Below are 22,662 nucleotides of genomic sequence, written 5' to 3'. Positions count from 1 at the left end.
TCTTTCAACAACATGTCATAGGATTGGCTTTCCCTGCTCTGAGGTGGTATCATCATGAACTGTGGCTTAGGCAGATAGGTTGGCAATTATGTTTCAGGCAAACTTAATAGAAAAACCAAAAATAACTCCGACACCTTTGGATTTAGAAATGGATACCTTGGGGGCAGCTAGGTGGCACAGTGGATAAAGCACTGGCCCTGGAGCCAGGAGTACCTGAGTTCAAATCTGGCCTCAGTCACTTACTAGCTGTGTGACCCTGGGTAAGTTACTTAACCCCCATTGCCCCACAAAAAAAAAAAAAGAAAAAGAAAAAAGAAATGGATACCTTGAAGCAAGCCCAGTTTATTAGTGGTATGAGTAATAGACTTTTATATAGCATCTTGTTTTATTTTTTTTTTAATGTATAAGGTATTCTATTTTTTCCGTTACATGTAAAGATAGTTCTCAACTTTTGTTTATACAAGCTTTACAATTTCAGATTTTTCTCCCTCCCTCCCCCCTCTCCTAGACAGCAGGTAATCTGATATAGGTTATGTCTATATATCTCTATACATATACATATAGTATATAGCATCTTAAAGTTTGCAAACAACCCTTCAAAGGAGAGAGCATAGGTATTATAATCCCCATTGGACACATACGGAAACTGAGCTAAAATGAAGTTAAGTGATTTTGCTCAGTTAATAAGTGACAAGGTAAGATTTTTTAAAAAATAATTTTAAAATAATTTTTGCTATTCTGTACTTGGAAAACACCAGCAAGCCTGAATATTTCCCTTTATAAAGAACCATTTATCTCTATTATGCACAGGGTTTGTATATTTGGTTTTTTAAACTATATGACATTCAGCATGTTAGTTCCAAAGCTGTTCCACTTATCTGTGTTTCCTTCTGAAGTCCCTTCCATTCTGTGCACTTTTAAAAAATGGCTCACTGATGCTCTTATTATTTTTGTACTACTATCATTTACCCTTATCTCCCTTCCTACTCACAAATTTAAAAACCAAAACCAAAACAACCCTCCCTTTCAACCAAGCAAAATAAATCTCTACATTGGCATTGTCTGAAAATGTCTTATTTTTCACTAAAGGCAAGATTTGAATCCAGGTCTTTATGATGCCAGGTTCAACAATCTATCCACTACTTCAAAATGCCTCCAATTATAAATATAGCAACATTAATTCCTGGTAACAATTTAGGATGCTTTTGCTTCTGTTGTACATGCAATGTCTTTCATATTCAGTTCCAGCATTTGGTCTGAATTGATTCCTTGTTTCTCAATTGCATCCATCTTGGAATCAAGATTAATAACCTGCTTGGTCAGTTTTGTCCACCCTGGAAGCTGGAGTTTTTGTTTTGACTGTGCCCTGTCATTCTTTCATCAGTTTTCTCTAAATGCTCCAGGGGTGAGGTCAGGGATGGTTCTAGTGACAGTATGGGGTGGAAATCTGGCTTTGGACTGCTTTTTTATTTTTATTTTTATTTCCCCCCCTTCTTTTTCAGGGATTTCCCTTCTTAAGAAAGAGGCCCTTGATTCCGGGATAAGTTGGACGAAGTTGTCAGAGGCAAGATAGAGTATTTTATAGCAAAGTCAGGAAGGCCACAATTTCCAGCTGTGATACCTGTCAGTGGCCTGAGGACACCATCCTTGGCCTTTGGAAAGTCAACCTACATCTTCTGCTGCTACATTCCATATAACTGGGCTGTTAGTAAGCTGCTTAACTGGGTATACCCAGGGCTCTGTCCCTGTGGTGACCTTGAATCAAGGAGCTAATACAGCAGTCTTCTAAATCTATGGGCTCTCCCACAGTTATTCAAGTCATTCCATAAGAAATTAAGTGGATAAAGCACTGGCCCTGTATTCAGGAGGACCTGAGTTCAAATTTGAACTCAGACACTTGACATAGCTTACTAGCTGTGATCCAAGCTTGGCAAGTCACTTAACCCTCATTGCCCTGCAAAACAAAAACAGAAATTAAGTGTTAAGTGTGTGTAAGACCCTGTGCTAAGGGCTGGGGACATAAAGGCAAAAAACATGGTTCTCTCTTCCTTGGAAGTCAGTCTAAGAGGCAAAACAATATACAAACAACTAGGATATGACTGGTCATTTTTCTTGGCCTCAGCTTCTCATTTGTAAAGTGAGGGGGTTGGGCTAGATGGCCTCCTTGATCTCTTTGAATTCTAAATTGATGACCTTATGATCTCTGTGTGACCTTAGGCAAATCATTTAGCCTCCCTGGGCCTCAAGTTTCCTTATTTTAAAATGAAGAAATTGAGAGGCATCTCCCAGCTCCCTATTTCAGTTGCTATGATCTTTCCTACCTTAGAGGAGCTTATCAGTTGATCAACAAGTATTTATTCAATCAATCAGTAATCAAAGTCTTTATGAAACTCCTACTCTGTGCCAGGCAAACAAGTGCAAAGATTGAAGCCTTCTCTACTTATGATGAGCTTTCATTCTAATAGGGGAAACCAGTGCATATAAAACTCGTACAGCATAAATGTGAAGTTAATACTGTGTGCCACTGGGTGCATATCTATATCTGTATCAGGAGTTCTTTAACCTTCCTGTGTCTTGGACCCTATTGGCCATCTGGTGAAGCCAACAGACTACTTCTTCAAATGATGTTTTTACAAAAGAAAACCAATTATATTGAAATTCACGGCCTCATTTGGGGTTTTCTTGGCAAAGATACTGAAATGGTTTGCCATTTCTTTCTCCGGCTCATTTTACAGATGAGGAAACTGAGGCAAACAGGATTGAGGGACTTGTACAAGATCACACTGCTAGATGTGTCTGACGTCTCATTTGAAGTCAGGAAGAAGAGAATCTGGCACTCTATGCACTTCACCACCTGGTTGCTCCATATATTGAATAGTTACCAAAATATCTGACAACGACAACAATATCAAGGACCTGAAGTTAAGAACCCCCGATTGATATCTATTTCTACTATATAGAAAGTAGTTAAATGCAAAGGAGTTTGAGGGGGAGTCACCAGGAGCTGGGGCTGGAGGCTCAGATTCCTGTAGTAGATGCACCTGAATTGTCTTTTAAAAGAAGAGAGGGACTCTCCCAAGCTAGGCAAGGAAGGGAGTGCATTCTAGTCATGGGGAACTGTCAGTGCAAAGGTACGATGAGAGGAAACGGAGTCTTTCCAGTGACCCAGCGGGTTCTCCTCAACATTCTGACCAATCGACACCCTCTCGGAAAAACTTAATTTTCACCAGAAAGTACTCGGCCCCGAGACCAGGGCCGCAGCGGGCCAGTTGGGGAGTCTGGTCTGCAGTCTGGCTGCCCGCTAATTGCTTCGCGTGTCTGCTACAAACCGCACGCTCCGCTAGCATGCTTCGGGTCGGTCGCCCGAGCGCACCGAGCACTTCCCGGCCGACTTCATTCCGGCCAGTCCTAAGCTTGCTCACAACAGCTTCCAGTCTAGACTCCCCTGCTCGCAGAGAGAACGCAGCACAAGCCGGAGGTCCCGCACAACCAAGCAGCCCCTCCCTCCACCTGTTTCACCAGGCAGCCCAGGCCCCGCCCCTTTGGGACTCGATGGGGGTGGGGCGGCCGCGGCCGAAGGACAGAGGGCGGGGAGCTGGGGCAGCAGCCTGAGTGAGTTGTGGCTCGCAGCGGCTCAGCTAGAGCCGGCCCAAGGAGGGCGGACTCCCCTCCGTGGACGGTGGGCTACAGGACTCGGCCACGTCCCCCGAGGACCTCGATGTTCGCCCGCCGTACCCTTCGCGGCGCGATGTTGCTGCACGGGTGAGTGTCGCCGAGCCCTCCAGTCCCCCAGGGTGACTGTGGGGGAGGAGGAGGCGCGCCCGGAACCCTCTCCTCCCACCCACCCCCGCCCCTCGGGGACTCGGGGTCCGGGGCTGAGCGGGGGTCGCGACCCCGGAGCGGGTTGTGCGGGCCTCTTCGGAGCCCTCGGGGACCTCGTCCCGGGGGCGCCCTCCTGGGCTCGGCCCCGTGTGGAGCTTCCCGGGACCGGACGGGACCAGATGGGACGGGACGGGGCAGCAGGTGTGGGACCGGGGCTGGCCGCTGAGGCGACATCGGCCGCCGCCCCGGGCACAGCCGCCCGTCCTCTTCTCCCCCCAGTTTCAACCTTCTGGGGCCGAGGCTGGGCGATTCCCGCCCCGGGCGTCCCCGGGACCCTCGGGCGGGAGTGTCTTCTAGCCGCGCTTCTCCTGTCCTCTCTGGTCCGGAACGAGAAGTTCGGGGCCCTGCGCCCGCTGAGGAGCTTTGGGGGGCGGGGGGAGAAGGCAGAGCTCCATCGGGTGACCATGGCGCCTCTTGGGCCCCTATTTACCTTTCCTCGCCCGTTTCCTGAGCGTGGAAGTGACCCAGCCCGTTTAGGTCACCCTGTTACCTGTCCAGGCTGGAATGAAGGCGGTATCGGCATCACCCCCCACCCCCTCGCCCTTCCTCCCTCCCTCCCTCCTTTTCTTTCTTTCTTCCCATTTCCCATTCCTTCCTCATTCCCTCTTCTTTCATCCCGTTCTTCCTTCTTCCTTCTTTTCTCTTCCTTTCTTCCTTTCCCCCTTTCTTCCCTTTCCACCTTCCTACCATCTCCCGTTCCTCCTCTTTCCGTCCTTCCCCATTTTTTCCTTTTCTCTTTACCCCCTCTTCCCTCCTTAATTCACCCTCTCTCCTCTCCCCCATTTCTATTTCTTAAGCCCCCTTGTTGCCCTCCAAAATGCATTTCCAGCCTGGTCTGAGGAACGATCTCTAGGACAGCTTGGCCAGGGCTGGGGTGGGGTGGGGGTGGGGGGGTGGAGCAGAGGACGGTGTTCGCCTACCCACCCAACCCGCCTGCCTGTTTGGAATTGGAGAGATTCCTAGCGGGAGTCCTGGGTGGGAGGCCGGGAGCTTCCTCCAGGCAAAAAGGTGCGCTGCTCCCACCGCCCTCCCATGAGTGGTGACTGGCTGGGCACAGGAGAGCCCAATTCTGCTTTGGAAATCGTTATCGAAGAGCGGATTTGGTCGTGGTGAACTGAAAAGTCATTTTGCATACCCCCTACCCTGGACCTAAACGGTTTGGTACAGTGCACTTTGTATTATTTTATATTGGGGGGAAGTAGAGAAAGACAGCAAGCGACAAGCCTCCCAAATTTTCTCTGGCAGATCTCATGCAGTAAAAACCTACCTCATTGGAAAAATGTGCTGAAAGAGCAGATTTCTGAAATAACAGGCATTTTTTTTCCTGAGGAAGAAATGGTGAGATGAACGTGCACAGATGTTGATATAAGATTAGGGCATTTTTCAACTTTGGTTGAATAGTTCGTTTCTTAACTAGGAAATATTTCCGTCATAGAATACCTTTTTTTTTTTGAGCAGTACTGGTGACCCGTCATACCCAGAAATCGGTAGGAAACTTCACCCATAAGATCAGAGCTGAAAGGGTCTTGAGACTTGTCTATTCCTTCTTATTTGGGGGGGTGGGGCAGGGAGGGGACTGAGGCGGTCCAGTGATTTGGCCAAGGTCTTGTCATACTCTTAGTATCAGAGTTGGCATGTGGACCTTTGGCCCTAGAGCCTTTGTTCTTTCCATAGTACCACGCTGCCTCAGGTCAAGTTAGGATTCCCCTACTGTAGTGGCAAGAACACTGGATTTGGAATCTGAGGGCCTGGGTTCAAACCTTGGCTTTTCCTGACTACTGTCTGTCTGTGTGACCTAGGTTCAGTCTGTCTCCTCTGGTCCCACCTTAGTTCTCCAGGCTCTTCTAGTTGAAAATCCTGCAGTGCCCATTCTGTAACAAGGCATTTTTGCACCTGTGATATATTTTTGATATCTGCATTCAGTGAAATGAATCAACAGACATTTAGGAAACACTTGACTCTTTGCCAGGTCCTTTGCTAAACTCCGGGGCTACCAAGAAAGGCACAACCAATCTCTGTTCTCCAGCAGTGTGCACTCTAATGAGGCAGTCAGCATGTAAACAGAGAAGTAACAGACATGTGATTTAGAAGGCAAACCATGCCAGAAAAGGTACTAGTAGTATTTTGGTGAGCTGTAGTGGCTGGGGGTGAAAAGGGCTCCCTGCACATTTGGGGAGAGTTGTCCAAATGTCTTTTGCTCAGGTGTCTGTTGACACAGTTCAGGCTTTGCCTGGGGGCCCTTTGGCAGGTCTTTGAAAGTGCTGGTTCTTGTTTCTGTATTTTTCCTTCAAAATCTACAACAAATACTGTGGTTTTGAAGTGACATGATAAGAGAGTGAGCATAAAATTATGTATCAATTTAATGTGGAAATATTTTTAAAACTAATTTCCTGAGGAAGCTAAATTTCCAGTTAAGAAACTGAATTGGAGAATATTCCTGTAGAATATCCCTATTTTGTCCCAGCTTCTTCAGTCTCTGTCTTAGGTGGCTCTTCAGGCCAGGTGCCAGGAGAGAGCCCGGTTGAATCCCATATCTGACATTACTAACTGGATGTGTGACCCTGGGCAGTCACTCCTGCTATGTGCCAGGCACAGATCAAAGCCCAGGGGATACAAAGAGACAAGTGAAATGGGCCTTGCCCTCAGGGAGCTTCTGTTCTGTCTTGGGGGAGACAAGCTTTAAGCTAAAAGACAAACATTTTACTGTGGATAAACTTACAGAACTTTCTGTCCCAAGAAGTTGTGTAGACTAAAGATAAAAATGTTAAGGGGCAATTTAAACAGATGATTAGTTACTCACAGGTGTTCTTGAAAAGAAAAATAAGATTACTTTGAAGGTCATCATTGAGGCTTGAGGTGACCTGAAGGGCAACCATGCTTTCTCCTAAAATATTTTCTTATTTTCAGAAATAAAGTAAGGAGAACTTAAATTATATTTCCATGTATTTATACCTAATAATTGTCTTCTTTTCGCTTTAAGGATTTCCGTTTTCTGTTACCAGATGGACCACAACTGAAGGGATTTCAGAAGCACTGCTGTGATTGGGATGTTGCGACAGAACATTGGAAGCAACAAGCATGGTTTATCAATTGCTGGATTCTCACTGTGTAATCTTTTCACTCTTCTTAATTTTGGAAACTGGAGAATGGGGCACTGCACCAAGAGCAACTCTTTGAGCAGCATAAATTCCAATCCAAGTTGCTGTAACAGCCCCATTATTGATCCGGAGTACATGAAGCAGTTGGTCAATGATGTCAGAAGTTTTGCAGAGTTGTTGCTCTCTTTGAAAAAAGCTATCCTCTCTGAAGGTGTGTACCAGCTATTTTGTTTTAGAAGCATCTCAGGAATAGAAAACCTAATCTGTGCAACTAGTTATGTTTTATGTGTATCCAACACTATTACTAACAGAATTTTATTCCAGTTATTGACAGTCTGGTTTATTGCTTATTTTTAACATTGATATTTATGATTTATGATATTATTAATTGATATTTATCTCTTTCCCAATTGAAGCTAATACAACACATAGCTGATAGCTGATAAATCTAAGGAGACTGGAAGAGAATAGCACTTAGCCTTCAGATTGGCCAGTTTGGGAGAGAGAAAATTTGAGGGTTTTGTAGTTTAACCTTTTCAACTCAATTTATTGGTCTTTAATAAATAACTGTTTTTATAATTCAGAAGCATAATGTTGACATTTTAGCCTAAAATTCCTTTTCTCATCTTCTTAACAATTCTCCAGATCATTAGATTTGAATTACTTTCTCCTCAAATTAGGTTTATTTCAGTCTAACTTTTAACTCATCCATTATTCTACCTAAGTACAATCATAAGTTTCAGTCTTTTGCACAGAAGGATGGAAAGGACTCCTAAGATTTAGGCTAGGGAATTTGTCTTGGGGAAAATGAATATTTTACCCTGTTAATGATTTTACAGGGAAAATATATTCTATAAACAATCATCAGGCATTTGTCAGTTTGCTAGAATGTTCTAGGCACTGCTGTTCAGTAGAAATACAAAGATAAAATGGAAACCATTGCAGTTCTCAAAGGACTTGCTCTTTATTGGCAAAGGCCCATAATATAAAAACTTTACAAATATAGATAACATCATTTTGAAGAAAAGGCACTTGCCAGCTGGGGAATCAGGAAAAGCTTCAAGTAGAAGGTGTTGTTTAGCAGAGCTTTCAAAGAACCAAGAGGCTTTAAGAGCCAAAGGTGAGGAGGGTGAGCATTCCAGGCAAGGGGAGAGCCAGTTGAAAGGCATGGGGATGGAATGTTGTATGTGAGGAACAGCATGAAGGCTGGACTGTGTAGAGTGTAGTGGTGGGGAGGCAGGAAGGGAAAGCTGGAGCCAGGTTGTGCAGAGGACTTTCAAAGACAAGTGGGTATTTCCATCTCACCCTACAGGCAACAGGGAGCCACTGAAGTCAGAGAGTAGAGTAGGGGAGTGACATGGTCAGGTGTGTGCTTTGAGAAGATCACCTTAGCAGCTGTGTAGATGATGGACTGGAACACAAAAAGACTTGAGGAAGGAGCCCACTTAGAAGGCCATTAGGACAAACCAGGTGAGAGATGTTGAGGACTTGAATTAGGGAGATAGGCATGAGAGGAGAGAGGAGAAGATGGCTGTGAGAGAGAGTAAGGAGTCAAGGACAGTGCCCATGGTGTGACTGAGAATAATGTTAGTAGCCCCAGCAGAAAGAGAGATGTTTTTATGAGTAAAGATAATGTGATTTAGTGGATAGCATGGTAGCCTTGAAATCAGGAGGACTTGAGTTTGATTCTAGCATTATTCTCTTTCAATCCTGAGCATGCCACTTACCTTCCATAGAGCAAGGTTTCTTCATCTGTGACAAAATGAGGTTAAAATAATTTACTTCTAAGGTTCCTTTCAGCTTTTGGGAGTAACATGTTGATTTTTTTCATTTTAATAAAGTTTTATTTAAAGTTTTGAGTTCCAAATTCTATCCTTCCCTCCTCCCCTCTTCCCTCCTTGGTCATTTCAGTTCTGAATCTATGATCCTGTGTTCCTATGCCTTCTATTTTGTACCTTTTGAGTTTGAGCTGTCAGTAGGACACCTGGTATAAAATGTTCAGGAGAGACTAGAACAGAATATAGAGATTTGGGAGTTGCCTACATTTGTTTCTGTTGTTCATTTATTTCAGTTTTGTACAACTTTTTTTTGGACGTGAAAATCCATTTGGGGTTTTCTTGGCCAAGATACTGGAGTTGCTTGACATTTCCTTCTCCAGCTCATTTTATAGATGAGGAAAGTGAGGCAGACAAGGTTGTGACTTACCCAGGGTCACACAACTAGGAAGTGGCTTAGGCTGGATTTGAACACAGGTCTTTCTGATTCCAGGCCTGGGGCATTATCCCGTATACCACCTAACTGCCCAGTTATCTCCACAGAGATGATAATTAAACCCTTTTGAAGTAATGGAATCACCAAGTGAGAGACTGTAAAGAGAGAAGAATAGATGGCTCAGGACAGAGCTATGGGGTCACAGCCACACTGAGGGGTCATGAGGTGGACACTGAGGTGGTGAATGTGAAGGTACACTCAAAGAGGTAGGAGTATAACATGGGCATAGCAACATGACTAAAATCAGGAGGAAAGGGTGGTCAGTAGCCTCAGATGCTTCTGAAGAGTCAGCAAGGATGAAGATAGAGGACAAGTGGTGGGATGTGCCAGTTAAGGCTGGATCTGTAGCTGATAAATTATTATCTTCTTGATGGGTGATAAATCTGGGGAAGATGAACCTCAGAGGATGAAACCTTGCTGAGTGATGGTGACAAAGGGAAAGCCTTGAAGGGCACAAGAAGCCATCCAGAGCCCCCTCCAGAAGCAGTGTGCCATGGAATTAGGACAAGGGTGGCCAGGGATGCTGAGTTTTATGCGGGTATCAAGATCTCTGAGAGTGCTGGAAAGAGGGAGGGAGGGAGGAAAGAAGAGGGTCTTATTTCTATTGCCTGGTTTTATGTGTAGATAGTAAATTCTCCTGAAATGAAGGACTGTAAATCCTAATTGTATAATTAGCTTATGATGGCTATCTTGTCATTTAACTCACTCTTGCACTCTAATTCTTTTGTTCCTAGTTTAATGATGGTGTAAATGTTTGATAATGAGGGATAAAAGCAGAGGACTTAGCTTTTAAGTAGTTAATTTCTACACTTTGGATGGTATGGGAGTAGAGAATGAAGATCTCCTAGGACCATAGTTTTAAAGCTGGAAGGGATTTTCAAAGGACATGTCAACCAACTCTCATTTTATATTTCATATTAATAAACTGAATCTAAGAGAGTCTGAGTGACTTGTCCTGAGTCACACAGTAAAACACCAGAGATGGAATTGCCCTGGGTCCAGATCTAGTACCTCTTCTACTCAACCACACTTGTAGAATGTTTAGCCAAAAGTGATAAAAACCAAACCACCTGAGATGGTAAAATGTTAAAAGGTTCTTTATGGATGTGAGTTCTTGATACAGACATTTATTCTTTGGAATAAGCCATCTGCAGAGAAGTTTATCTTGTGCTGTTGCTTTTGGGAAAGGAGCACAAGTATTAACTTTCCCATTGTTTTTAATAGTTTAACTTGGAAATATCATTGTGATAGACCAAATGGCAACATTGTTTATCATTTAATGTGCCTTGGAGTGTGCTTGTCCCAGATGTCAGGAAATGCATTGATAGACAGAATCTTAGAAACTTGAGTTGAAAAAGGGACTTTGAAAAAGCTTCTTGGCTCTTTTTTGAAAACCAAGAGACATGAGGTACAAAGTGGTTTCTACTAAGGGGCACTCATATGACTCCCAAGCTCAGGGCTTTGTCCTATACCAAGAGGACACTTTGTCAGATTATTGTCCTTCCTTCTGTAGGAAATAGCAGGTCAGCACAAGAATTATTCTTAGCTGAATTCAGGGTGTTGAGGTTTTTAATACTTTTTGGGCAGTAAGCATTTATTATTAACATCATATATACCAGTAAAGAATTGACCATGTGGCAGTTATAACAAGCAGAAGAAAAGTCCAAGACCCATGTTGTCTTTCAGAGTGGTCTTTTTTTCCAATTTATTTATTTAGCATTTTCCCTGAGTTATATGTTTTTAAAAAAACACCAAATTTTTTCACATTGATTTTTCAAAACTTTGTGTTCCAAATTTCCTTCCTCCCTCCTTCCCTCCTCACCCCTCCCTAAGAAATCAAGCAATTCAGTATAAATCATACATGTGCAGTCATGTAAAACATCTTCACATTAGTCAGGTTGTGAAAGAAAACAGACAAAATAACTTTAGAAAGAGGAACTAACAAAAAATTATACTTAAATATGTATTCAGATACTATCAGTTCTTTCTCTGTTGATGGTTTGCATTTTTCATGTGTCCTTTTGATAGTATCCTGTTCATCATTTCTTTCACAACTACTATTGCTAACTGTATTACTCTCTATCCTATTCCCTTCCCTTGATATTTACTCTATTTTCTGTCTTCTTTCACCTTATCCCTCCTCAAAAGTGTTTTGTTTTTTACTGTCCCCTCTCCCAGTCTGCCCTCCCTTCCTTCGCCTTTCCCCCCCTTATCCCCTTCCCCTCCCACTTTCCCTCAGGGCAAGATATATTACTATACCCACTTGAGTGTATAAGTAATTCCCTCTTTGAGCCAATTTTGATGAGAGTAAGGCTCACTCACTCCCTTGCTCCTTCCCCATCTTCCCTTCCACTCCATAAGCTTTTTCTTGTTTCTTTTATGTGAGCTACTTTACCAAATTCTACCTCTCCCTTTCCCTTTCTTCCAGTACATTGCTCTTACCCTTTAACTTTATTTTAAAGATGTCATCATGGGTCAGCTAGGTGACACAGTGGACAAAGCACCAGCCCTGGATCCAGGAGGCCCCAAGCCCAAATCTGGCCCCAGACATAAGCCAACCTGCCCTGCCTGCCCCACAAAAAAAAAGAATAAACAAAAAATAAATGCTTTACAGATAGCATCCCTTCATATTGAATCCATACCTGTGCCCTCTAAGTATATTCCCTTCAGCTGCCCTAATACTGAGAAAGTTCTTATGAGTTAGAAGTATTGAGGGTATGTGTAAGTTGGTTAATTTTATATTTAGGACATATTTCATCCTTTCTTCCCTGCCTACATCCTTTTTATCACTTTTATCACTCAAAGTTATTTTTATAATGGTTTTAATTCTTTGACAGTTCAGAAAATAAGATGGGAGAAGATAGGTGACTCTAATGGAAACGGAGATAAAATGTAATAAATAGAAGCTAGCAAGAGGAGACCATCTCAGGAGATAAAAATATTAGATTATAGAAATATGTTGAGTCATTGAAATTTAATTAAAAATTCCTTAATGGTAATATACAATGTACAAGTAGGCCTTTTCTCTAAATCTTAATACTTGATTGCATCTCCAAGAAGTAGGATTCCCTGATAGGTGCCTGTAAGTACCAATTTATGACAGGAAAATTTAGAAGAAATGAACCAGTTGGTAATCAGTTATCAGTGAAGACTCTGATTGGAGTTTATTAACATAAAAACTATTAGCTATTCCTACTACTTTTTACTATTAAAGGTTGATTAATTTTATTTTTCAATACCTTTCCAAGGAAAACATAAGATGTGTGCTTCAGAGAATAATTCTCTTAGTAAAACCTGTGATTTAGTTCCAGGGCCATGGAGCTCAGGACATATTGTGATGAGATCCTATGGGCTTTTATTTGATAGGGCATTCCTTTTAATACTGTATGTATTTTATATTCAGAGTATACAACATTGCCTTCTGAATGATGAGAAAAAATTTTTAATTGTGGGTTTGGGTTTAGCCTTGATAATGGTTTTCAGTTTATAATGTCCTTCTGAACCCTTCGCTACCTCACAGTATTATTGTGAACATCAAATGAGATGAAGACAGAAGTGCTTTGAAAATTAAAAGTAATATATAAAATATCAAGTGGCATATTTTATTTCTAGCCCCATCAACCTAGCATGTAAACCTTTTGATTTTGGGGATATCATGTAATAATCTGAGGTTTCAGCTTTTATCCAATAGTGAAGTGGCTGTCTCTGAATTGAGGCCAAAAAATAATTGTGAAAGGGCACTTTAATTTTTCATTCTCCCATCAGGGAGTAGAGAGCAGTTGAGTGTCCATCTCCCTATGTTTTCTCTTTTTCTCCATCCTTTACAGAAAAAGATTCCCTTATTTTCATGGTGTTAATTACTTTTCCATTTTGTTTGAAATATTTTAATTATTTAGTCTGGAGATGAGCAGATAACAGTCAATTTATGATGTAATCAAAATAGTCCCTTGAATACATGCTTTAAAGTATTTGCCTTTATTACTCATTAGCAGAATTGTAGTTAATTGATATTAATGTTGAATCACGTTAGTAAGGGTCTCCATTAGCAGAGACTTGATTTGCATTCAGATTTTCCTTGTAGTGAACCAGGCTCCCAGAAATAACAGGGGCTCTTGTATTCTGTTTATTTCATTGCTTGTAGATTCTATTTCTCCATAAAATGACTTCACATTTGTCGGAAATCATCTTTTGCCCTTTAGAAAAATACATTGCTTTCATTGAGAGGCCTGAGAGGGGAATCAGGCTTAATAACTACTTGTATAACATTAAAAGAAAAAGTTGGAAGGAGAGGTAGTATGAAAGCAAATTCAAGAGAATTGAACTATAGAAATATGAATTCATTTGAAGTTTAGTTAGAAAGTCTTTCCTTTACATATGTATGTATGCACATAACAAATATATGGTTTAAAGTGGCTTCTTGGGTCTGAGTAGATGAAATTTCAGTCATGTAATTGATGTGTAGTGGAAAGAGTACTAGTAGATTGGAATGAGGCCTGGGTTCCAGCACTGGCTTTTCCTTAGTAAACCATGTGACCCTGGGCAACCCACACAACTGCTATTTGGATCCTCAGTTTTCTCATCTGTGAAACAAGGGACTTGGACTATGTGTGACTTATATTCTGTGAATAGGCAATTCATATTTTTTGTTCAGATTTTGAAATTAGATATTTTAGTGAATATTTCCCATTCAGCAGGTAAAATTGCTATAGGAGTAAAGATTTGTTTGCCAAATAGAGTCAATATTGAATTTTGGATACAGTTTAGGAAATTATTCTATTTTTACCTAAGACTTTTCAAAATGTGTATTTTTATTGTGGTAGTTTTTTATCAACAGTGTTGCTTAGAACCTTGACATCCAGAATAGGATTCTTGGGATAAAAAGTCTTTTTATACCTGTAGCAAGTGTGGAGTCTGCAGTTTTAGATCTCTATCCAGTACTATTTTTTTGTTGTTGTTGGGTTTTTTTGTTTGTTTGTTTTTAAGTGAGGCAATTGGGGTTAAGTGACTTGCCCAGGGTCACACAGCTAGTAAGTGTCTGAGGCTGGATTTGAACTCAGGTATTCCTGACTCCAGGTTCTATCCATTGCGCCACCTAGCTGCCCCTTATCCAGTACTATTAAAGTGCATTATAAATAATTATAAGGGTAACTTTTGCATCTAATATTAACATGCTGAAGCTCTCAATTATGTATGTGCTTAAAGTTTAATTACAACACAGTATGTGAATAAACTTGCAGTATAACTAACTACTAATTCAAGTTTGAGGTTAGTGACTACCTTAGATGTATATCATTACATATTTCAGTAGGTCATTCTAGTTAATTTTTAATTAATAAAAAGTTTTTAGGTAGTATCTGTTTTCCTAAATAAGAAGTATTATATAATTGATAATGCTTTAGATATTTATGACTTGTTTCAAAATGTAGCTGAACTTCTTTCCTAATAAAGCTCAGATTTTTCAGTGTTCCTGAAAGCACTAAATTGCTTAAGCACTAATATGGAAACTCTTGAATTATATATAGTAGGAGTGTTGATTTCTACCAAACATTGAAATTGACATCTCAAAACATTCCCCAATAACTTCTCTCGAAATCTGTTCGTTCTGACTTTTCTTTCAGTCGGTAAACCGACTTCATTATTTCAGACAATGAAATTTTATTAAAAACCGTAATTTATTTTTTATTTCATTTTTCCCTTTATCTCTCTGATCTTTTCAGCTATTATCTCCCTCCTAAATCCTTTTCCTTCTCTCAGTACCATCAACCCTAAAGGTCCTCACTTTTCTCTTCTTGTTACACTGCAGACTATTAGAGTAATTCTGACTGGTCTTTTCAGGGTCAGGCACTCCTTTCCTTTATCCTTCACATTGTTGTCAGGCTTATTTCCCTGCTGAGTGGGTAAAGTGGTTTTGTAAATATCCAAATGCATTGTGAATGTGAGCTCTTCCTTCTTGCCTTCATCTACTTCTCCCCTCTTCATTATGGGATCAGCACTTAAACAATTAGGAAACCAAATCAAGTGGGGTTGACTTACATATTTGTCCTTCTTGAGTACTAGTCGATGAGGAGGAGTCATATAAGCAAAAGATTTTCTGACACGTTATGAATTCTTTGATCATGGCATGTGTGAAGCAAAAGGAAAAATTATTCCTTCTAGGTTACTTCTGCCAGAAATCCTTTAATGTTAGCCTGACATTCAAGGCCTATAGGTGACAGTCTACTTTTATATTGGGCTATTTCTTTATACTCTAATAATCTCTGTCTCCAGAACAAGCCCTGTTCTTTCCCAGTGTTTCCTGTGGTAGATTGGACTCCCTTGAATTCCTCCTTTTCCTTTAAAAACCAACACACAAGTGGCAGAAGGTTTCCTGAATCTTCCCCAATCATTAATGACCTCTCTCCCTTTCCAAGTTTTCATGTTTTACTTTATATAATTTCTAATGCATATCTTTCACACTTGCATTATTGTTTTTTATGTCATAAGTCTGTGTATTTGCTATATCTACTTACCAGAATGTGTACTCTATAGTAGAATGAGATTTTTTCTAAACTCAGGATGAGGAAACTGAGGCCCCAAGAAGGTTAGTGACTTGGCCAATGTCAGGCATCCACAGCAAGGGGCACAAGCAAGATGGGAACTCAGGTCCTTACACTACAGATCCAGGTTTCTTGTCATTGTATCCTGTCTGCATTATCCACAGTGGCCAAAGGCCCTCTCACATGGTGTCCTGCACACAGGATCTATTTAATAATTGTTGCTGGAACTGACTTCAGGGCAGTTAGGATTTGGAGAAAATGGAGCTCTTTCACATGGAAAGAGATATACATAATGGGAATATAAACACTGGCAGTCTTAAACTTGGGATAGTTTACTGACCAATAGTCCAGAGATATCTGTACCCACTGCTTTTCTGTCTCAGGAGCTTTCATTTACCATGGATACCATCCTGGGCCAAAATTCCCCTGTTCTCTCCTTCCCTGTGTTCCCCTGCAACACCATGTGTTAATAGGGCAAGGACATTTTAGTTTTGTCCTTGAATGCCTAGGGCTAAGCCCAGAGCCTGGCTGTTAATAAATGTATGTTTAATGAGTAAAATGAACGAATGAAAAGAATGAATGAATCAATGTTGTTGATGTTGCATAACATCTTTCCCTCTTCTGCTATTGCTGTGTGTATTGGAACCCTCCTCAGGCAGGCTCCTTTTACTTTCCTGCTATAGCAGCTGCTAGAGCTTCCATCAAAACTCATCTCAATACTTACTCTTCTTCCCTCTCACCCTCATCAAAAGCCAAGGGCTATGGGCTGAGGTCTGAGCAGAGGCTCAGAGGTGAGCAGTCCTAGCAGGCTTTTCTCAAGGCAACTATTAGTACTGTTTCAGCTTTGTTAGGGTTCCATAGGTTTTTGGGTGCTGTTGTGAGAACATACCCACTATTTATAACATTGGGGGTTTTTGTTTATTTTTTAAATCAAAAAAGTATTTTATTATTTTCCAGTTAACATGTAGAGTTTTCAACATTAGTTTTTTATAAGATTTCTAGTTCCAAATTTTTCTCCCTCTCTTCCCTCTCCCCTCCCCAAGACAGAAAGTAATCTGATATAGGTTATGTATGTATAATCACATTAAGCATATTTCTGCATTAGTCATGTTGTGAAAGAAGAATAAGAACAAAAGGGAAAAACCTCAAAAAAAAGTAGAAACAGTATGGTTCAATCTGCATCCTGATTCCACAGTTCTTTTTTCTGGATGTGAAAAGCATTTTCCATCATGAGTCCTTTAGAATTTCTTGGATCGTTGTATTGCTGAGAAGAACCAAGTTTATTATAGTTGATCATCACATAATGTTGTTGATACTGTGTACAATATTCTCCTGGTTTTGTTCATTTCACTCAGCATCAGTTCATGTAAGTCTTTCCAGGTTTTTCTGAAATCTGCCTGCTTATCTATTCTTTTTTTAAATTTTATTTTTATTTCCCCCAAGTTACATGTAAAAGAAAATTTTTACATTGATTTTTAAAATTTTGTGTTCCAAATTCTCTTCCTCCCTACACCACCTTAAGAACTCAAGCAATTCGATATAAGTTATACATGTTCAGTCTTCAAAACATGACAAAAAACATTAGAAAAAGGAACTAAGAAAAACAAAATTATACTTCAATCTGTATTCATATAGCGTCAGCTCTTTCTCTGTAGATGGATTGCATTTTTCATAAGTTCTTCTGATAGCATCCTGCTCCTCATTTCTTACAGCACAATTGTGTTCCATTCTAATCTCTGCTTCAACTTTTTTTCAGTTACTATTGCTAACTGTATTTCCATCTATCCTATTCCCTCCCCTTGATATTTACTGTATTTTCTATCTTCTTTCACCCTATCCCCCATAAAAGTATTTTGCTTCTGACTGCCCCCTCCCCCAATCCACCCTCCCTTCCTTGACTCCCCCTCATCCCCTTCCCCTCCCACTTTAGATATATTATAATATCCAATTGAGTGTGTATCTGCTTATCATTTCTTCCAGCACAATAATATTCCATTACATTCATATGCCACAACTTGTTTGGACATTCTTCAATTGATGGGCATCCCTTCTATTTCCAATTCTTTGTCACCACAAAAAGAGCAGCTATAAATATTTTTGTACATGTGGGTTTTTTTCCCTTTTTTGTGATCTACTTGGGATACAGCCCTAATAATGGTATTGCTGGGCCAAAGGGTATGCACAGTTTTATAGCCCTTTGGTCAGTTCCAAATTGCTCTCCAGAATGGTTGGATAAGTTCACAACTTCAGCAATAATGTATTAGTGTTCCAATTTTTCCACAGCTTCTCCAACATTTATTATTTTCCTTTTTTTTGTCATATTAGCCAACATGATAGGTGTGAGGTGGTACCTCAGAGTTGTTTTAATTTGCATTTCTTTAATCAATAGTGATTTAAAGCATGTTTAGAGCATTTTTTCATATGGCAATAGATAGCTTTGATTTCTTCATCTGAAAACTGCCTGTTCATATCCTTTGACGATTTCACAATTGGGGAATGACTTGCATTCTTACAAATTTGATTTTGTTCCCTATATATTTTAGAAATGAGGCCTTTTATCAGAAACACTGGCTGTAAAAATTGTTTCCCAGCTTTCTGCTTTCCTTCTAATTTTGGCTGCATTGCTTCTGTTTGTACAAAACCTTTTTAATTTAATGGGATCAAAATCATCCATTTTGCATTTTGTAGTATTCTTTATCTCTTGGTTAGTCATAAATTCTTCTCCTCTCGATAGCTCTCAGAGGCAAACTATTCCTTCCTCTCCTAATTTACCTATGGTATTACCCTTTATGTCTAATTCATGTACCCATTTTGACCTTATTTTGGTATATGGTGTAAGATGTTGATCTATGCCCAGTTTCTGCCATACTATCTTCTAGGTTTCCCACCAGTTTTTGTCAAATAGTGAGTTTTTAATCCCAGAAGCTGAAGTCTTTGGGTTTATCAAACAGTAGATTACTATAGTCATTTACTACTATGTCTTCTGTGCCTAACCTATTCCACTGATTCATCACTCTATTTCTAAGTACCAAATAGTTTTGATGAGTGCTGCTTTATAGTATAGCTTCAGATTTGGTATAGTTAGCCCATTTTCCTGTGCATTTTTTTATTAGTTCCCTTGATATTCTTGACCTCCCAGATAAATTTTATTGTTATTTTTTCTAGCTCTAAAAATAATTTTTAGGTAGTCTCATTGGTATGGCACTGTGTAATTTAAGATTCTAAATGTGGGTTCTAATCTGTTCCCCCAGTTTTGGGGGAAACTGACTAAAATCACTGATAAAAACGAGTTTAGGTTTTTAAGGGTTTATTGAAAGGTAGAAAGAGAAAGATTGAGAACAGAATTCCAACATCATGGCAATCCTATCTTTCCTCAATTTTCCTGTGACTTCCTCTGCCGCTGCCACCACTACCACCACCATAAAGTCAGGAACCAAAAAAAGAGAGACCTATCCATGCAGGCCCTCCTTCCTCCTTCCTGTCTTCTCCCAGAAAATGGGAGGCTCCTCAAGTTGATTGGCTGGTAGCCTTGGTGGACAGTACCCATGCGCAAACGTTACTTCCTGACGCCAAGGAAAAGCCGCATGGCCTTGCCCTCTGAGGCATTCTACTCATGGTGGAGCTTTCCTATAGTAAGTCTCCAGTAGGTGGCGTCATTCCAATCATTACAACACTGAATAAGTAAGTTAATTTAGGTAGAATTGTCATTTTTATCACATTAGTTCAGCCTATCCATGAGCAACTGATATTTTTCCAATTATTTAGATCTAATTTTATTTGTGTGAAAAGTGTTTTGTAATTGAATTCATATTGTTCCTGGGTTTGTCTTGGCAGGTAGACTCCCAAATATTTTATATTGTCTACAGTTACTTTAAATGGAATTTCTCTTTCTATCTCTTGCTGCTGAGCTTTGTTGGTCATGTATAAAAATGCTGATGATTTATGTGGATTTATTTTATATCCTGCAACTTTGCTAAAATTGTTTCAAATAGTTTTTTAGTTGATTCTCTAAGTGTACCATCATATCATCTGCAAAGAGTGATAATGTTGTTTCTTCCTTGCCTATTCTAATTCGTTTAATTCCCTTTCCTTCTCTTATTGCTAAAGCTAACATTTCTAGGACAATATTAAATAATAGAGGTGATAATGGACATCCCTGTTTCACCCCTGATCTTATTGGGAATGCCTCTGTCCCCATTACATATAATGTTTGCTGATGGTTTTAGGTAGATACTGCTTATCCTTTTAAGGAAAGCTCCATTTATTCCTATGCTCTCTAGTGTTTTTAATAGGAATGAGGGCTGTATTTTGTCAAAAGCCTCTTCTGCATCTACTGAGATAATCATATGATTTTGGTTAGTTTTCTTATTGATGTGCTTGATTATGTTGATAGTTTTCGTAATGTTGAACCAGTTCTACATGCCTGGTATAAATCCCACCTGGTCATAGTGTATTATCCTGGTGATAAATCGCTGTAATCTCCTTGCTAATATTTTGTTTACAATTTTTGCATCAATATTCATTAGAGAAATTGGTCTGTAATTTTCTTTCTTTGTTTTGGCTTTGCCTGGTTTAGGTATTAACACCATATTTGTGTCATAAAAGGAGTCTAGTAGAACTCCCTCTTCACCTGTTTTCCCAAATAATTTGTATAGTATTGGAATTCATTGTTCTTTAAATGTTTGGTAGAATTCACTTGTAAACCCAACTGGCCCTGAAGATTTTTTCTTAGGGAGTTCATTGATGGCTTGTTCAATTTCCTTTTCTAAAATGTAGCCATTCAGGTCTTTTATTTCCTCCTTTGTTAATCTGGGCAATTTATATATTTGTTTGTTTGTTTTTGGTGAGGCAATTGGGGTTAAGTGACTTGCCCAAGGTCACACAGCTAGTAAGTGTCAAGTGTCTGAGGTCTGATTTGAACTCAGGTCCTCCTGACTCCAGGGCCAGTGCTCTATTCACTGTGCCACCTAGCTGCCCCGCAATTTATATTTTTAAAAATATATATTTCCTTTAGATTGTCAAATTTATTGGCATACAGTTGGGCAAAATAGCTCCTGATCATTGCTTTAATTTCCACTTCATTGGTCAGGAATTCACCCCTTTTATTTTTTTTTAATTTTTTTTTTTTAGTGAGGCAATTGGGGTTAAGTGACTTGCCCAGGGTCACACAGCTAGTAAGTGTTAAGTGTCTGAGGCTGGATTTGAACTCAGGTACTCCTGACTCCAGGGCCGGTGCTCTATCCACTGTGCCACCTAGATGCCCCTCCCCTTTTATTTTTGATACTGATAATTTGGTTTTCTTCTTTTTTAAATCAAATTAAGCAAAGGTTTATCTATTTTATTGACTCCATCCTATTTTCCCCTTTGTTTATACTTTTGTTTCTTCATTCACCCTATTCCTTCTCACCAGCATTTTGCTTCTGACCACTGCCTTCCTCAATCTGCCTTCCTTTTATCATCTCCCCTCCCTTTTCTTTCCCCTTTCCTCCCCTGCTTCTGCCCTTCCTTCTATCTGTACCCCCTTTTCCCCCTTACCTTTCCTTAAAGGGTTAGCTAAGTTTCTTTATCCAAATGGGTATATATTTTATTCTGTCTTTGAACCAAATCTGATGAGAGTTAAGGTTGAAACAATGCTCACCCCTCCATTCTTTCCCTCTATTGTAATAGTTTTTTTGCACCTCTTCATATGATGCAATTAATCCCATTCCACCTCCCCTTCCCTTTCCTCCCCATATTCTCCTTTTTTATGCCCCTTTAAGTTTCTTTATATCATCACATCAAAGTCAACTTAATAACTATACCCTCTATGTATACTCCTTCTATCTGCCCAAATAAAGATAGAGATCTCAAGAATTTAAACTATTATCTTGACCCATGTAGGGTAGGGATGTAAACAGTTTAACCATACTGAATAACTTTTTTCCTCCTGTTTACCCTTTTATACTTTTCTGGAGTCTTGTATTTAAAGATCACCTTTTCTGTTCCATTCTAGTCTTTTCTTCAGGAAAACCTTGGAAGTCCCCTATTTCATGAATGTCCATCATTTCCCCTGAAAGATAATGGCTCAGTTTTGCTGGGTACTTGATTCTTGGTTGCAATCCAAGCTCCTTTGCCTTCCGGAATATCATGTTCCAAGCCTTACAATCTTTTAATGTTGATACTGCCCGGTCCTATATAATCCTGACTGTGGCTCCATGATATTTAAATTGTTTCTTTCTGGCTGCTTGCAGTTTTCTCCTTCACTTGATAATTCTGGAATATTCCTTGGAGTTTTCCTTTTGGAGTCTCTTTAAGGAGGTGATCAGTGGATTCTTTCAATGACAATTTTATCCTCTGATTCTACAATATCAGGGAAGCTCTTGATAATTTCTTGGAATATTGTGTCTACAACTCTTTTTTTTTGATCGTGGCTTTCAGGTAGCCCAATAATTCTTAGATTATCTCTCCTGGATCAATTTTCCAAGTCAGTTGTCTTTCTGATGAGGTATTTCACATTTTCTTCTACTTTTTTCATTCTTTTGATTCTGTTTGACAAACTCTTGGTGTCTCATGGAGTCATTATTTTCCATCTGTCCAATTCTAAGTTTTAAATAAAAGCATTATTTTCCTCAGTAAGCTTTTGCACCTCCTTTTCCATTTGGCCAATTGTATTTTTTAAGGAATTGTTTTCTTCAGTTAATTTTTGTGCTTCATTTTCCAAGTTGTTGATTTTTTTTTCAAAATTTTCTTGCATAACTCATTTCTCATTTCTTTTCCCATTTTTTCTTTTGCCTCTCTCATTGGATTTTTTTTATTTTTTTGGTGAGGCAATTGGAGTTAAATGACTTGCCCAGGGTCACACAACTAGTAAGTGTTGTGTCTGAGGCCAGATTTGA

At 39.9% G+C, this 22,662-nt stretch overlaps 1 protein-coding gene across 4 annotated transcripts in view; it reads left to right on the top strand.

Moving 5' to 3' along the window:
- Positions 1–3,598: 3,598 nt before the first annotated feature.
- The window catches only part of LOC122725362 (rho GTPase-activating protein 29-like), a 77,703-nt gene continuing 58,639 nt past the window's right edge, over positions 3,599–22,662 (top strand). The window contains exons 1-2 of one of the 4 annotated variants that reach the window (XM_043962440.1): positions 3,599–3,762; positions 6,885–7,191. In XM_043962440.1, the coding sequence (XP_043818375.1) occupies positions 6,930–7,191 (262 nt within the window). In that variant the 5' untranslated portion in view covers positions 3,599–3,762; positions 6,885–6,929. Of the gene's footprint in view, positions 3,763–5,014; positions 5,044–5,909; positions 5,993–6,862; positions 7,192–22,662 lie in introns of those variants that run through there. The other 3 variants (XM_043962439.1, XM_043962442.1, XM_043962441.1) reach the window with 3 other exon arrangements.

The sequence above is a fragment of the Dromiciops gliroides genome, chromosome 4 (genome assembly GCF_019393635.1).
Source record: "Dromiciops gliroides isolate mDroGli1 chromosome 4, mDroGli1.pri, whole genome shotgun sequence".
In the NCBI taxonomy this organism is placed as follows: Eukaryota; Metazoa; Chordata; class Mammalia; order Microbiotheria; family Microbiotheriidae; genus Dromiciops; species Dromiciops gliroides.
The sequence above is the reverse complement of the archived record's forward strand: the minus strand, read 5'-3'. Positions and strand labels throughout refer to the sequence as shown.